General features: G+C 39.1%; 2 protein-coding genes across 4 annotated transcripts; one reads left to right on the top strand and one right to left on the bottom strand.

The window, feature by feature from the left end:
- The first annotated feature begins 148 nt into the window (after nt 1–148).
- Nucleotides 149–4,567, top strand: Mcm3 (minichromosome maintenance 3). The gene is made up of 11 exons (XM_012364411.2): nt 149–349; nt 535–647; nt 742–950; nt 1,103–1,233; nt 1,314–1,552; nt 1,654–1,896; nt 2,128–2,491; nt 2,737–3,041; nt 3,179–3,329; nt 3,437–3,861; nt 4,024–4,567. The coding sequence occupies exons 1-11, from the start codon at nt 281–283 to the stop codon at nt 4,220–4,222; spliced, it is 2,448 nt and encodes an 815-aa protein (XP_012219834.1). The 5' UTR covers nt 149–280; the 3' UTR covers nt 4,223–4,567.
- Nucleotides 4,557–16,891, bottom strand: na (sodium leak channel non-selective protein na). Of its 3 annotated transcripts, XM_067355266.1 has the most exons (29): nt 16,516–16,876; nt 15,643–15,776; nt 15,350–15,535; nt 14,965–15,188; nt 14,549–14,823; nt 13,948–14,195; nt 13,366–13,755; nt 12,997–13,188; nt 12,781–12,918; nt 12,493–12,699; nt 12,068–12,264; nt 11,741–11,863; nt 11,345–11,518; nt 11,099–11,278; nt 10,759–11,011; nt 10,499–10,666; nt 10,170–10,378; nt 9,981–10,101; nt 9,711–9,844; nt 9,472–9,637; nt 8,710–8,904; nt 8,396–8,613; nt 7,897–8,120; nt 7,499–7,635; nt 7,270–7,406; nt 6,906–7,056; nt 6,704–6,838; nt 6,246–6,420; nt 4,557–6,158 (listed from the first exon to the last, which is right to left on the bottom strand). In XM_067355266.1, exons 2-29 carry the CDS (start codon nt 15,745–15,747, stop codon nt 5,980–5,982), a joined length of 5,241 nt encoding a protein of 1,746 aa, XP_067211367.1. In that variant the 5' UTR covers nt 15,748–15,776; nt 16,516–16,876; the 3' UTR covers nt 4,557–5,979. The 3 variants fall into 3 exon arrangements, 2 of the variants coding, with proteins under 2 accessions (XP_067211367.1, XP_067211372.1); XR_010890282.1 differs by lacking the exons at nt 4,557–6,158; nt 6,246–6,420; nt 6,704–6,838; nt 6,906–7,056 and having other exon boundaries at nt 7,288–7,406; nt 7,499–7,697; nt 16,516–16,890; XM_067355271.1 differs by lacking the exons at nt 4,557–6,158; nt 6,246–6,420; nt 6,704–6,838; nt 6,906–7,056 and having other exon boundaries at nt 7,380–7,697; nt 16,516–16,891.
- Nucleotides 16,892–16,916: the final 25 nt, after the last annotated feature.

Here is a 16,916-nt window from a genome sequence, read left to right as displayed (position 1 = left end):
TTTAGAATCGCAGAATTTCGTTTATCAAAACTGATTGGATGAAAGCAAATCACTAGAGATTGATTCTCCAATTACGTAAGAAATAACTAGAAATAACTAGATTTAGTACACATTTTGTTCGTGTTTTCTTTAAGCAACATTTGGCTCACTTGCTATTTTCCCGCGCAAATGACAGTCGATGTCGTGTGTGTCGATTTCAAAGTACTTTGTACAAAATTTTATTATATATTAGAGAGTAACAAGTGTAACAAATATCGAATTATAAGTTATTGTTGCAAAAATGGATATAGAGATTGATCAGAATTTGGAACAGATAACACGCGAATATGTCGACTTTTTGGATGACATGGTAAGCAATTTAATATAAATTTCTTGTCAACAATGTTTAGTTAAACAAGGTTTTAATATTGATTATATATTTCAATTGTATTGATTGTATATTCAATTATATTTAATTTACATTTTAATATTACATTACAAGAATTACATCATGTTTATCTGTTTTTGCTCAATATTTTTATGCTTATTACATAGGAGGATCAAGGCATATATGCCACAATGGTTAAGAATATGATTCAAGAAAATAAATATAGATTAGTTGTAAATATCAATGATTTGAGAAGGAAAAGTCCGACGCGTGCAGTAAGGTATAGCAAATTTATTTCTTATTTCTTAGCAAAATATATAACATGAATAGATTATAAAATTTTGAAGAGTAATTATGAATTAATTATATTACAGCTTATTAAATAATTCCTTTGAGGAACAAATGGCATTTCAAAATGCTTTAAAACAATATATCTCAAATGTAGATATTGATTATGCCAAGAACAGTAAAGATTTCTTTGTAGCTTTTGAGGGAAGCTTTGGAAATAAACATGTGACACCAAGAACACTTACCTCTCGCTATATGGGTAATTTAGTTTGTGTGGAGGGTATTGTTACAAAATGTAAGTATTCAATAGAAGAATATTTTGAGGATATAAATTTGTTATTAACATTCATTTTGTTCGAATTTATAGAAAAATTTATCGTATTTTTATTTAAAAACTTGTATTTATGTATTTAAAGAAACATATATTACTTATAAAAAATGTTGTAGGTTCATTGGTACGACCAAAAGTTGTGAGAAGCGTACATTATTGCGATATGACCAAAACAGTTTTGGAAAGAGCCTACTCAGATCTGACTTCTTTGGAAGCTTTTCCTCATTCCGCTATTTATCCAACTACTGTAATTATTCTTACGACTTAATTGAAATATAACAGAGCATTTTTTTTAGCATAAAGATTTACGTTTTTTTTGGATTACAGGATGAAGATGGCAACCCACTAGAAACGGAATTCGGTTTGTCGACCTACAAAGATCATCAGACACTTACTATACAGGAGATGCCAGAGAAAGCTCCAGCCGGACAGCTACCGCGAAGCGTAGATGTGATTTGCGATAATGATTTGGTCGATATGTGCAAACCTGGAGATCGTGTGCAGATCGTCGGAAATTATCGGTGTCTTCCAGGAAAGTACGGTGGATACACGACCGGAACTTTCAAGTATGTTCTAGATAAAACTCCAGTTGTCCAATTTAATTGAATCGCAAGTTTTTTTATATTTTTGCTTCAAAAAATTCACTGTAAGAATTATCTTCGTGCAGGACCGTCTTAATTGCCAACAATGTAATGCAATTGAGCAAGGAAGCCAACCTCATGATCTCTCACGACGATGTGGCAATGTGCAAGAAATTGGCAAAGCACAATCCCTACAAAAACATCTTCGAGCTCCTCGCCAAGTCACTTGCACCATCCATACACGGCAATGAGTATATAAAAAAGGCGATCCTCTACCTCCTCTTAGGTGGAGTGGAAAAGATCTTGCCAAACGGCACAAGGCTGAGAGGGTAAGATTTTGCAAAATTCTCTTCATATTTATCCCAAGAAAATAAATTACACGATTAATTAGGAAATAGATAACTAATTCTTAATAAATTTTAATAAAAGTTTAATTCAAAGCTTAATATAAGAAATAAAAAATAGCATTTCAAAGTTTATAAAACATTTCATAATTAATAAAGAATGTTGAAATTTATATGCACGCAATGATAATCGAAATGTATGATAACGTATTATAGAGACGTAAATGTGTTGCTGATTGGAGACCCGTCGGTTGCAAAATCACAGTTACTACGTTATGTGTTATGCACCGCACCGCGGGCAATTCCGACCACCGGGAGAGGATCCTCTGGTGTTGGTTTGACGGCAGCGGTTACAGTCGATCAGGAAACCGGTGAACGCAGACTGGAAGCGGGCGCGATGGTCCTGGCGGACCGCGGTGTTATTTGTATCGACGAGTTCGATAAAATGTCAGATATTGACAGAACGGCGATACACGAGGTGATGGAACAGGGCAGAATCACGATTGCCAAAGCGGGCATTCATGCCAGTCTGAACGCGCGTTGCTCTGTACTCGCGGCTGCAAATCCTGTATATGGAAGAGTGAGTTTAAATCTTGAAGAAGAAATTCTATCTGAAGTTGATTCTCTTCAAAGAAATGTTAATCTTTAAAAGATTCTCTGTAATTCATAGAAATTAGATTTCTTTTGTGAAAAATTTTATAAATTTTTAGATCAAGAACATAAATACACAATAACATCAACAAAATATTAAATAAAATGTCTAACAATGTGGAAGATGTAAGTTTAGAAAACTTGAAAGTATTGAAATTCTTTCTCCATTTTTAGTACGATCAGTACAAGACGCCCATGGAGAATATCGGCCTGCAAGATTCTTTACTGTCGCGTTTCGACTTGCTCTTCGTTATGCTGGACATAATCGATTCAGAGCAGGATCACATAATCAGCGATCATGTAGTTAGAATGCATCGGTATAGAAGTCCTTTGGAGCAGGACGGAGAAGCCTTGAGTTTAGGCTCAAAACTTGATATGTTAACCACGAAGAATCCGGATGATGTGGCCACTGAAGAGATGCAATCCCAAGTCTACCAGAAATACGATCCGCTTCTACACGGACAAACGCGTTCCAAAAAGTAAATTACAATCAATGTTTATTATGTCATGATGTGTTACTTTAGATCCAATACAAGCTTTGATTCGAAATTTTCAACATTATTAAATTAACGTAAAGCATTGTATATAAAACACACTTTGTTTTTCTAATTTCTAGCGACCCAATTCTCACTATACAATTCATGAGAAAGTACATTCACATTGCTCGGTGCATGAAACCCAAGCTCACGGAAGAGGCCAGCGCCGTTATAGCCGAGGAATACTCGAAACTTCGTTCAGAGGATGTAGTAGAATCCGATGTTGCGAGAGTGAGTATTTTTCTATAGAATAAAAGTTTCGAAAGCTGAATATGCGCGGCTTCGTGTAGCAAAACAATGGGAGGGAAAAAAAACATTGAAACTTTTATGATTTCCAGACTCAACCAGTGACCGCAAGAACATTGGAAACATTGATTCGATTGGCGACGGCGCACGCGAAAGCACGGCTTTCGAAGAATGTGGAAAGCGAAGATGCGCGTGCCGCGATAGAGCTGGTGCAGTTCGCTTACTTCAAACGCGTGCTCGAGAAAGAAAAGAGGAAGCGACGACGTCATGATAGCGATACGTCGGAAAATGCAGAGGAGGAGGAGGAGAGCAGACAGGCGAAGCGCACCAGAAGAACAGCGAAAGACGGCGAGGTCGACCCGTACGAGTACGATAGCGATGACGCGCACATCGAAGAGGTGACCAGTAGAATAATCAGGACGCGGTCGCAAAAGAGCACCACGGACACGCCGTCGAGTCAGGCCGAGAGTGCCGAGTCTGTTCCAGCAACAGCAACGCTGACAATCGCGCCGGAAAGGTGAGTCTAGCCGAAAAAAATGACCTGCAATTACAATAAAATCGTTAATTAAGGCGTTTTATGACTTAAATATGCTTATTTTTATATTTTTGTCCTGTTAAAAAAGAAAAGTGACGAAAGTTGCGGAGAAAACTTGTGCTAAATGTTTCATTTTGATTTCAGACTCGCGGTTTTCAGATCATCGCTGAACAAACTATTCCAAGACCGACGAACTCAGATAATCTCGTTGACAGACATCACCGATCATCTGAACACGACACGTTCTCTAAATTTTACATCCGATGAGATTAGCGCCGCTATCAGTACCATGACGGACGCGAATCAAATTATGGCCGCGGATGGCAACATCTTCCTCATATAAAGTCTTTTTGTAATATTTCGTTTTAAAGCCACGGACTTGGAAAGATGCCATTTTTAAAGCGTTAATTTATTATCCAAGTCGAAATTAAGGTTCTCGATCATTCACTGCTGCCGTACTGAGATTATTATTTGCCCCTCGATCGTTCGTAATCCAATATACAACTGCGACAAACGATCAGGAACCTGAACATAGCAACGGGCCGTCTACAAGAGTGATGTGCATACCAATTAGTATTCACAATTTATGTGCAAGGGTCTGAAAAAAATATTTTTATACGTACCATTTTGCATTGATATACGAGTAATGAAGTAATGATAATAATAAACTATACGAGTTTACGAATAATGATATCTAACAACATTTATTTGCCCTATACTCGATAAGACAGCACATTGGCACATAAACTAGCAACAATCATCACCATTCATTACAGTGATGTAAACGTAATACGGCTCACAACGCTAAATCCGCTTTCCACCCCTCTCAGTAAATATATGTATATGTATAACATATCGACCCATTGTGCGTGTGCGTATGCGTACTATTGCACTAACATCAATCACGTTTTCCGCTACAGGCTCGTCTTACGAATTTATTTTCGCACATCGCCTTTATTACAAAAATTTACGGCAGTCGTATAAATGCTCCGCTTACCACTCATATCTTCAACATATACAATAATCGACACAATTCTCGTTTTAAAATAAGTTTACATCCTTGGCCAACTAACTCGCTCTCTCGCTCTCTCTCTCTCTCTCTTTCTTCGACTGTACAACCGTCTTGCTTATTAAAGACATCCGTAACGGTGTTACTGCTAGTTGTAACAGAGGTAATGTAACATCACCGATCGTGCGCTAAAATTTTTTACAACTCTCAAGATCAATCACTGTAGATCTACAGTACAGGCCTTCGGGACGTATTTCTTGTTGTAAGAAGGAAAGAATCGACGATCTGCGACGTCCTAACGGTTTTTTTTTGTTTTTTTTTTTACACAGAATCAGGACCTTCTTCACGGCAAAAATATCTACGATCGCGTCCTGCGCTCTAATTGTACTCACAGTTACTCTTAACAACACCACCGATTTACCTATCACTCGCGCGATGATTATTTGTTGGAATTTCGTGTTGTACAAAATTTACTACAATTACAGCTACCTCGAAATATTGCTTTAACAAATGGTTGAATCACGATGATGAATAAATGACGGTACGCGAGCGATGCACAGAAAATTCTCTACCAATAACACATCGAAATTTTCGAACAAATTGATGTTGGATTCAAGCATTTTTCATGTGGGCGAACTATTCGACGGCAGTGACGTTTCGATATGATACGAAATGTCGCGAGTGTGTGTACTTCGATGATTTCGATGATTATAATTCTCTCTTCTTATAGGAAATCGATTCGTCTAACACGGTGAGCTTCGCGAACAACGTGTAACGAAAGATTTGAACACGTTATAGCCCCGCTCTGTGCACACTGCTTTCGGCGTAGCAAAATATTAATGTAGTTCTCAGCGATAAAAATTGGCGAATTGTGAAACGGCGAAGCTCAACGCGTTAAAGTTCCTCGAGCTCGGGCGAGCAATTAAAATTATTAGGCACATACCGCGTTTCTTCCTCAGATCTTTTTCTCTACTCAATGTAAAGTCCTTAGGCTGAGAATTCATTTCTTACGACTGCTAAAAGTAGGAATCCCCGCTTCACTCAATTTGTTACAATCGTTTAAAATTCCATAACTTGACGATTTCGAAAGTTCAGACTTCGTCTTCGCTGGATTCGCTGCTGTAGGCTAATTGTTCCTTCCACCATTCTCGAACCTCCAACATGACACTAGAAACTTTAGGCGCAGTTGTTTTATTGTTCAACGCCTCCCTCTGCTGTCTGCTTTGCTCCGTACTTTCTGTCAGATGGGGCAAATTATTTTTCACCATCGCTGAAAGGAATCGAACAATTAGAATTCAGGGTGCGCGCTCGTCAATACGATTCATAATACGAAATCCGTGCGATCGCCTTTACTTACATGGCGGTCTACTATTTCTCTTCTTCGACACCGCGATCTTATCCTTCTCGGATCGAACGGACGCGGGGTCCGACAACGTCGGAGCCAGATATTTTCTTCCCGAGGCACTTCCTATGCTGTCCGATCTTGGAAGCACCAACGGCTTCTTGGTCCTGTGTTTTGGAGCTTCGGCATCCTGATTGTTTGGACAAGATTAGCAAAATAATTTGAATTTTACCATCAAACTATTAAATCATGTCTATTACAGTTTTAGACTACATTGATCCTTAAATTACAATGTGGCAGCATTTCAGGTATTTTATACCATTTTAAAAAGGCCTTTAAAAATGTGATATACCGTTGATCCATTAGTTGTGATACAAAATATCAGGAAATTTCTTCTTAACTTTTCTATAACACGTTCTATAAAATGGTTTTGTGTTGCAGCGAAGCAAAATAAAATGCCAGACAAACTGTACCTTTGTTTCAGTCTCTTCTTCGCGATCGACGCTAATTTCCTTGCCTTTTTCCTCCTTACCCTTATCCTGATCTTGAGCCGTCGCAGCTGCGTTATTTGTAGCGCGAAGCCCGGCGATGAGACTGTTCTGCTGCTTCTGAAAAAGAAAGAAGAGAAACTTATTACTTCTTCGATCTGACTGCGGATTCTCAACTCATCCTCACCGCTCGTATTTTTTTCAGGCAGCCCTGCAGCCAAGTTCTAATAGTTTGCTTGGCTACTTCCTCTTCGATTATGTACTCAAACTCCTCTCGCGCGAGCAGCTCCTCTAATTGAAGCGCTTTCCTTATGTCCACTGAACGGTACGATAACATGCTAAAACAATTTTCAATGTAGGAACGTTTCGACGCGATTAAACTCAAACATTATAAAACATTTCGTGTTTGTATAATTGAAAAGTTTGTCGACTAAAAGATACGAAGTGAAAATTGTGCGAAATCAAGGATTTGCGGGAGAATTGAAGGATCTTACTTTAAAAAAAAAATTGATTGGAGCAAATAATTGAATCAATTGCGCGGGGAAACTCACTTAATAACGTCGTGGAAGGTAACGTCTTCGCCATTGTGTAATCGTTCCAGCTCGTAACACATGTATTTGAAGAGTAAACGATCCTTTTGCGGATCGGTCTCCAATCTACCCTTCAACAACCGCAAGATAAACTTGACCTAAAACGCGCTAATGTCGTTACTTGCTTCTTGCGGAATATTATACCATTTTGCCGATTACGGGGATTTGTTAATTCGAGGTAAGACCATACCCGCTTCACTGGTATAACACCTTTCTGATGGTTATCGACGACGTTCCACGTGTTCTGGAAGTTCCTTATGTCGGCATACGACAATAACGCGTCCTCTTCATTCGAATAAAATAGAGAGAAGTTCTCCATGATGATGGCTGTTCGGAAAAAAGATTTTCATTCCTCGTTTGACTCTCACTAATTAAATTACTATGGAAACCTAATTAAAAACATTATTGGACAAGAAATTAGATTAGAGGCACTACAGAAGAATACTTGCCGTTAATTGAAATATCGATCAAATGTAAGGCAAGAGAAAAAACGGATTGCGTGTTCTTTTTTTTTTTCAATCCCGCGAACAACGTCTATGTGATTATTTCGTGTAAGGCTTTCTTTCGTGCGCAAAGTGTGTCACATACCCACTAAGAGATTCAAGACGATGTAAGTGATGATGACGTAGAAGGTACAAAAATAAATTAGAGAAGCGTGGAAATTGCCGCAGTCCGTTTCCCAGTAATTATCCGCCGGCGTGCAATAGGGTGGTTGTACCATGCAATCGTGCATAATTTTGTTCCAGTCCTCTCCCGTCACTATGCGAAAGAGCATCGCCACCCCGGTAACTGGTGACTCGAAATTAGCACGCCTAGATTGCAAAGAGATTACTGCTGACAAGCTACTGGCGAAAAATAGCGCAAGACGCAAGAATAAAAAATAGCGGAATAAAAAAAAAAAAGATTTTAGTACCATTGGAGAAAGAAATTTATATTAAATATTACATGTGTTTTATATGTAATTTATCGTATAGCATTTCGTGAATTGGTTTCAAGTTATAAACTTTGTATAGATGTATATATATATATATATATATATATAGAAGCATATGTATTTCATATAAAAGCATATTATACTTTCTCTCACCTTCCTATGCCTTCTCCGTACTTGACGGTGCCGAAAATTATGGTGCCGGCTAATGCGTAAAAGAAGACAAGGAGAAACATGCCGAATATGATGAAGAAGCTCTTGCAAACGGACACACCGACCGTCAGCATTAGCATCTTGAGGGTGGTATGTTTGCCGGTGATGGTGAAGAACCTAAGGATCACAACCATAAATCCGATCACGTAGGACAGATCGTTCTGAAAGCAACACGGTGAATAATGACATCATGGGGCGACGAGTAGAGGGACGGAGGGAGGAAGAGTGCGATGACAGGCCTTCAACGACGAACGTACCTTCATCGTGCAGTGTACGATGATCCAGATAACGCCCACGACTGTCACGAGCAAATCATATCTGTTTCTTCTGGACTGCCAATAGCCACGTGGTGTAAAAGCAATGATTTTCATGACTACTTCCACGAGGAAGACCAGTGTCAGAATCGTGGAGACCGTAGCCAGAGCTTCCGTGTGTTGCTCCTCGATTCTCCACTTGAGACGAGCAAGATAAAAAAAAAAAAGAGGAGAGAAATTAAACACGAGCAAGCATGCCGCACTTACTTTTACCACGGTCTAATGGTAGCCGGCAAGGAACAAATGATTCAAGGGTAACAGTCTTCGTTACACTACTGCTTCTCTACGTGTGGCAACTTTTTTGTTTTCGGTTATCTTCTATTTTCGATCGGATTCGTCGCTTTGTCTTTTCGTGATGCTCGTTGTGTTGTGTTGTCCTACTAACATCGTTGTGTGCTTGCTCTATATATGGGATCACTAATCAATTCCTAAAGGCTAAAGTGTAGTAAAGTGTGTAGTTGTATAAAGCTACTTTTCTCCCAAGTTCGCGATTCCGCGTATAGTTGAAAAAAATTCTCATCTAGAATGTGCCGGATTTGTCTAATTTTAAGCATGCACGGTTATTTTCCTATATTTAATATACATGTACATTTCTACGACTAGATTATTATTGAAATACTATCGATAATGGAATATATAATTGTAGGAGATCTAAAAAATACCTATCCGGTGCCAAGTATCCGAGGATTATTTTATTCAACTCACAGAGACGCACAGTAGGGCGCTATTTATCAGCACCATCACGGCGATGAATCGTTTGAAATAAATGTTCTGTGTGATGTCGTAGATAAAAGCCCGAAACTTCTTGCCATCCGGTCTGGGCGGTAAGTGCAGTGGCTGGGCGATCTTCAAACGTTTCTTCAAGTCACACCTGCGTTTCAACAAGATTCATGTGAAGATTCGATCGATTCCCATCGCAACATTGAGAAAGTACAAAGTCTCACCATCGCCTCTGATCGACTGTGAGCAGAGCGGTGCCTTTGTTCTCAGAGTAATTCGCGATTACGACACCCACAAACAACGTCAAGCCGATCATGCAACCGAGGAAAATATAAATGTGTATGTAGATTGCGTGAATCTGAAGAAAAAACACGATGAGATATTGAAGGGTTACGTAATATGAAAGAAATTGTATTCTCGGGCCACAAAGTATACAATTTTTATGGCGCACGCTGGCGATTTTGTATTAAAATGTCGAAAAGGTAGCGACTCACAGGACCAAGAGACTTGATAAGAACATCCCGTACGTCAAGCCAGCCTTTGAAAGAAAGCACTTCAAACAGAGCCATCATCGCATCGCCAATATTGTCAAAGTTAAATCTTTTAGGGTTAGCCCTAAAACGCGTAATATTGCAAAATCAGTACGACGAAGAGAAATAGGATTGATCAACCGACTCACTCACCAAACGCGCGGTACTAATATGGACGGATAACTCTCGTTTTGCCCCGGGCGCAGTTTCATCTTCGTCACGAACACCCTCCTCATGAACACACCGACGCAGTCCTCGCGTTTCGTGACCGTCGGGTCATTGCATCTCGCTAATCGACCGCCGTATAGTTGCACGCCGTAACTCGCGAACACAAACATTAGCAGGATCAGTAACGTCGATACCTAAATGATAAAGCGTTCTGTCATTTTAGCTCCGCATCTCTCGCTTATTCCTCTCAAGCATTGTGCACGCGCAAAGCCACAGTTTGTTAATTGAAAACGTAAAACAGGAATGATATTCACCAGCAGAATTTCCTTGAATCCTCTGCAAAGCTCGTAAACGACTTTTCTCATATGTGGTACAAGAGTGAAGATTCTTAACGGTCTGACGCATCGTAATATCATCAACAGCTGCGCCCCAGAATTCGGTGGCACGCTTTTCGGCATCCAGCATAAAAACACGAGACTTACCTGTAACATGATGTACAGAAATCATTATTCATCATTATTACAATCATATTTTACGATAAAATAGAGTTCAATATTCGATATGTTGTACATACAATGTAAATAAAGACGTCCAATACAGAGGCGACATCCTTGATGTAGGCCTTGGGCGTGAAAAATAAGCCATCCGCCAGAATCTTGAGTGCCAGCTCAATACTCATACAGATAACGAAACAGTATTCGGTGATCTGTAGCGCCGGCACTTCCATTACGCGATATCGCGGCGTCTCGAACATCATCGAGATACACGACAGCGTCGTGATAAATATCATTATCCAGTCGAGATAGGTCACTAAACCGAGAAAATTGCTGAAAGAAAAGAAGAAAACGAAATTAATCCTAGATTTCTCGCTTCGCATCAATGTTTCGGAGACACTTCACTCCAGCAATGCTTACTGCAGACTCTTGTATTGCACTTTCCTCTCCTTGCCTGTTAAAGGATCCTTCAATCTCGCATCGTATCTTGCGTAGACGAATAACTGGCAATATTTCCGAAACTTACTCTCGCGAGGTACAGCGAACAGCGGCGTATCGAAAAACGGATGATTTTCTCGTAAATCATCTTCGCGTTGATTCCTGTTGAAGATAAAATAAAAAATGTAGGATCGCGAAGAAGCCGTAGCGTTTCTACAAGTTTTGTACCTTCGCATTTCCGCCTGCTGCCTCTTGGCTTGTAACAATTTGATATCTAAGTCGTGCGGCCTGCTGCGCGACGAACTGACTCTGTTTATTCCGCCTATATCACCGTTCTCCACAAGATGCTCGTACGTCTGTTTGAGCTTGATCGATCCGCTTCGAACACTCCTTCTAATTGATCTGTTTTCATCAAGTCAACCATAAGTAGATAGAAAAGACTATTGAGTATAAAAACGTAAAATGATCGGTTGGCATCATGAACATGTCAAGAACTGAAATGTTGAGAAACTTTAAAAAAAGAATTGTAATCTTATTGAAGCGTTGATTTACGCTATTTGTATATTTTGAAACCTATTTTCTTTAGATATTTTTATTAATAATCTTTCTCTACACCATTCTTACTTTTTTTGGTCGATGCGTAGCTGCTTGGCGCTGCTGACGGTACCCTGTGGTTTCAGAAGTCCTTTTCCTGGTACTGGGATCATAGCAGAGTCCCCCAAGAGAAGCCTCTGATTATTGGAATCACTGTAGACAGAGAAAAGTTTTACGTCGGACTGAAAATGGCAAAATGCAGGTCAAAACATCTTTACATCACTAGATTGAATAGTAAAAATTTTTGTACCAAAGTTAACTATGTTATTGATTCGTATTAGTCTTGAAATGTTTGCTCAAATTTATATCGAATACTTTGGAAAATGAAATTAAACAGCGATGCAAAGTTTCACTTACTTTATGATGTAAATGACAGCCGCTTTCTTCAGATTAGTGACGACGCTTCTAACCTTCGGCGGATTGTTTAAGATTTTCACAGGACGTTGTTTTCTATACACTATTTTCGAATCAAAGGTCTCGTTAATCCTTTTGACGCCTTCATTTTCCTCATCTTCCACTTCCAGTACGAATTGTCGCATAAAGCTCTCGCGCACCTTAGAAAAGATAAATCGAGTATGTGGTTTAATTTGTTGAATAATAAAGCGCAACACGCGCTTTATCTTAAAGATCTATCTATCCATCAATTTATCTTCAACAAAATTGAAACTTTTCTCGAATAGATTTTATATTTAAATAAAAAAGAAAAATTAATATCAGTCGAAATTTATTAAAATTGTTAATGGCGGATCAGGGGGAAGCGATAATACTCGCTGAATTTCTACCTTTGGCAGATTGAAGTCCGATGGCACTTTATGAAGACACGTCATCTGCGGACTGTCCGGGAACTTCTCGAAGATCCTCAGTCTAAACGGCAGGCTCTCCTTTATCTCGGCGCTTTGTTCGCGAAATTTTAACTGTTTTAACTTTTTGATGTCCTCATCCAGCTCAAGATTGTCAAGGATCACCGCGACGAAGAGACTCAACACGATCTGAAGGAATAATTGAGAAACGTTAATTAATATTGTGACTTATTGCGAAAGAATAAAACGCGCGAAAAGTCTGACAATTACCAATGTGACGAAGAGATGATACAAAATGAAATATACTGCGACCAGAGGTGCCATTGTCTCATGAGTTCGCAGCATGGTCTCGTCCATGACGTCGACCCAGGCTTCTTGCGTGAGGATTTGAAACATTGACATGAACGCCTGAAAATTTACGCTTTAAAAATTCTGAGTGAGGACAATCCTACGGTGACGATTCGTCGAAAAGTGTAAGCAACTCACCTCGGGGAATGTTTCAAACTTGGTGAAATCGCAGAGAAAGCAGAAGAGCTGCATGGAAATGCTGGAAGATATCACCAGCAGGCACATGGTAAAGATAATGAGGCTGCCGAGCTTCTTGCCAGGGCCGAAAATCTTGTAGACAAAGTCCTCTAACATCGGTGACGCTTTAATAAGCCGGACTACTCTGAGAACCTTTTCGTAGAAAAGGAAAAATAAACACAACTTGAACTTTTACCGCTTCAATTTCGTGGATCGTTTTACAAGTATTAGCACTTGAAAGCTTAAAAATCGCATAAGCAGCGAATCTAAACAGTACAGATTCCTAGAAAAACGGAAGTAGAAAGAGATATATGAAAGTCAGATAAAAACCTGAAAGTAAGTGAATCCAGAGAGATAGAAGAACGGAATAATGTGTATAGTCGTGCCAATGGCAAGCAGCAGTTCGAACTTGTGAATCGAATGCTTATAGTAACTCCGGAAGCCCAGGCACCATATCTTGAACAGCGTCTCCAAGTCCAGCAGTATCGTGAAAACGATCTCGATCCAATAATAATTGTCGTAATACGTGTTCCTCGGTTTCTCATCATGTTTGAAGCACATCGTCGCAGTGGTGATACCATTTGCCAAAATGGCGCACATTACCACCATGCGGAACTGCGGCGACCTGAGGATAGACTGACAGATTGGGGAGGCTAGACCTCCGTGCTTATTCTCGTCTAATGGCACTAATTTCCAACCATTGTCATCCCCAATTAATATCTGCAATAGAAATTAATTGTTATTTAATGATTAACGAAACAAATATATATATATTTTTCAATCCATACATCGCAGAATCACACTTTCTTGTCTGTCTAGAATTAGCATTTGAACATTTTGAATGCTTTAGAACAAATTACAAGAAAGTGGAATGTATCTTTTCCGATATTTCAGCAGAATTATATAGCTAACCTGCGAAGCTGAACTGTTGCTAATGTGACCTCTGACTCCCCACATTTGCTGGAACTGCACCCGAATTTCGTTAAACGTCTCTGTGATAACAGCAATGAAGACATTCTTCACCAACCAGGCCAAGAAGAATATCATCGTGCTGAAGTAGAAAACCGCGCGCCACGCCGGTAGACTGTCGATCGCACGATACATAATGAACACCCATCCTTCCTGAGAGGCCGCTTGGTACACGGTGAAGATACTCGTGGCTAAACAGTCCAAATTCAAAGTCAACATAGATATTGCCAGGCAATTTTAATGCTTCAACTGTTTACGCTGAGGTAATTTTTTCAAAAACGAATTAAACTCTTAGATTATAAGGAATACATTTCAATAAAATTGCAAAAATTATGATCTCGAATGATTCTAAAACTGTTGTGCTATCAGGCTATATAAAAACATAGAACATAGGAAAATATAAGATATGTTAGAATTTGTGTGTTTTTTTTTAAGCTACATCTTTCAGCAAGTTATTTACTATTGCAAAATTTTGCGAGGAAACGAAAAACAGATTCGGAGCGCATGGGAACGACAGAGGGGGCGTAATAATATTAACTACTACCAAATTCGTCAAATCCATTGAAGCCTATGATATACTTGGACAACTCCAGCTTCATGCAGGACATTCCTTCAGGGCACTGGTATCCGGATTCTGGTTCAGTGGAGCAGAACGTGTCGGGAACAGCCAGGCTGTTGAGCGTGATATAACGCGACTTGGTCGAGTTCAACACACAGTGGTTTTTCAGCTCGCCAAAAAATTGCACACCCAAAAGACCGTAAAGGGACATGAAGAACAGGAAAAAAAGCGTTACGTTGTAGATTTGCTGGCTCGAGCGTCTAAATAGGGTGAATTCACAATTAGACGCTTTGTAATCAATTATTACGGAAATTAAACTAAGTTTATGAATTTATTGTTAATGCAGCTTATTGTGTTCTTAATTTTTTTATTAATTGTCAATTCGCGCGTAATATTCTCACTTGAAAATCTGGTTGATCCTGGCTTTGGGCATCGAAAACTTGAGGAAGACTCGGAGGAAGCGTATCATAATCAGCGGCCGCGGTGCTCGCATGACCGAGGCGTAACTAAACTTGACGAGGAAACCCAACATTTCGAACATTTGCATAATCACAGATATCCAGTGAAAGATCACCATACTCGCGTCGAATTGGCACCAATGGTCCTTTAGGTAAGACTTGTCCCTCTGCAACGCCATCAATAATTTTATTTTATTCTATATTTTACACAGCGATATATCTGAATATAAAAATAGAACTCTCCATTGATAATTCTACTATTTTTGCGGCAGAAGAGTTAAAGAATTTGAATCGTTCTTCAATGCGCTTGGATATTTTTAATCTTTACCTTCAATATCCCTCGTATGTGCATTTTGGCGATCATTTCGGCGGTGAACAGAAATGTGACTATTAGATCGCAAGTAAAGATAATATATTCAAGGTATGGTATTTTCTCAAAGGTTTTCGGGGTGTTTAAGCAAACGGAAGCCAACGAGACTAGGGCGCAAATTCGCATCAACCTCCTCACCCACAGCTGAAATCACGTAAAGCGGTATTCAGGAAAGATCTAAGAAAAGGAAACGGCATTTTCGGAATCTGCAATTTACATTTTCCGTTCAGTCTGTGCCGATGTTCGCTTACCTTGTTGACCCACTCTATATCAGCGCTCTCATTGAGGGACTCCTCCGGACCGTAATCGGCCAGGACGGGTTCCCCCTTGAGGCTCTGCTTCCTCCCCAGCATCATAATAGGAATTATGTTCGCAATGGTGAGGCCTAAAAACAGCAAATAAAAACTTTTATTCAAAAATATATATTTTTACGCTCGTCACTATCGCTATCCATAAACAATTACCAAAATAGATTATCAGTTGACAGAGTTATTGCATTTGTTCTTGTCATTTATATACTTGATATTATTTTAATTGTTTTAAAATATGTGCACTATTTGATTACATTAGTGATGCATTCTAGAATTTCTGATAGTTGGACCGTCTCAAAACCAGTGTATGTTGTTTTAACAACAAATTGTTTAATCAATTTGGAAACGAGTTTTCCTTAGAAAAAAGAGAAAAACTTGAAAAAAAATAGACAGCAAAACTACATCGTTTAGTGAATTCACATAAAGATTTATTTCAATAGAATTTCAATTGAAAACTTGGTTGAAAAAAACATATAATGCAAAAAATTGGAAAATTGTAACGAAGAAAAATCGAATCTACATTAGCTAAAGAATCTGTCATTAAAAGAATATCTGATTCTCGGACAGTCTGTACAACAATAATAACAATTTATTAACATACTTGATTCAGTGACATACTTTACAGAGAAGCAATGTACACTATTGTATATAAGAGATCATTTACTTTTCAGATAATGCATAGGTCCGAGAAAGCCGATAATTTTGCAACGAAAAGAATAATAACCAAAGAAGAAACATAATCCGTTTGCAAACAGATCCTTTTCATATTTACGGAGATCGACATGTTGTTTGTGCATTGTTTAGGGGATTCACCTTTTTCTTAGCTGTTCACGGAACGACGAACGCTGCCTTTACGGCAATTTCTATAGACTACATCTCGGTATAAAGCAACGGTAAAGCTCAACGTGTAATAAACATCTCAGAGGTAATAACAAGCTGGCGATGTCGCGACGAACATGTTTCGGCCGTGTCGCCAGCGGTCCAGCACGGCCGAAAGTCTGAGCGAGCGGGCATGAGCAGTGCGCGCTCTCCGCCTCCCTCAAGAAAATCAATATTTCACTATTTCTAAGCGCGCAAATTCCCAGAAATCGAGATTGATAACGTAGTTATCTGCACAATTTTGTCTAATAAATATTTTCACTCAAACAAAAGATTCTTCAACACATTCATTGCCGCTAGACGATATTCGTCTGCGTTACTCTAACAACTCCTCG

Source organism: Linepithema humile, chromosome 1 (assembly GCF_040581485.1).
Source record: "Linepithema humile isolate Giens D197 chromosome 1, Lhum_UNIL_v1.0, whole genome shotgun sequence".
NCBI lineage: Eukaryota > Metazoa > Arthropoda > Insecta > Hymenoptera > Formicidae > Linepithema > Linepithema humile.
Note: the sequence above shows the minus strand (reverse complement) of the source record. Positions and strands in the feature narration are given on the sequence as shown.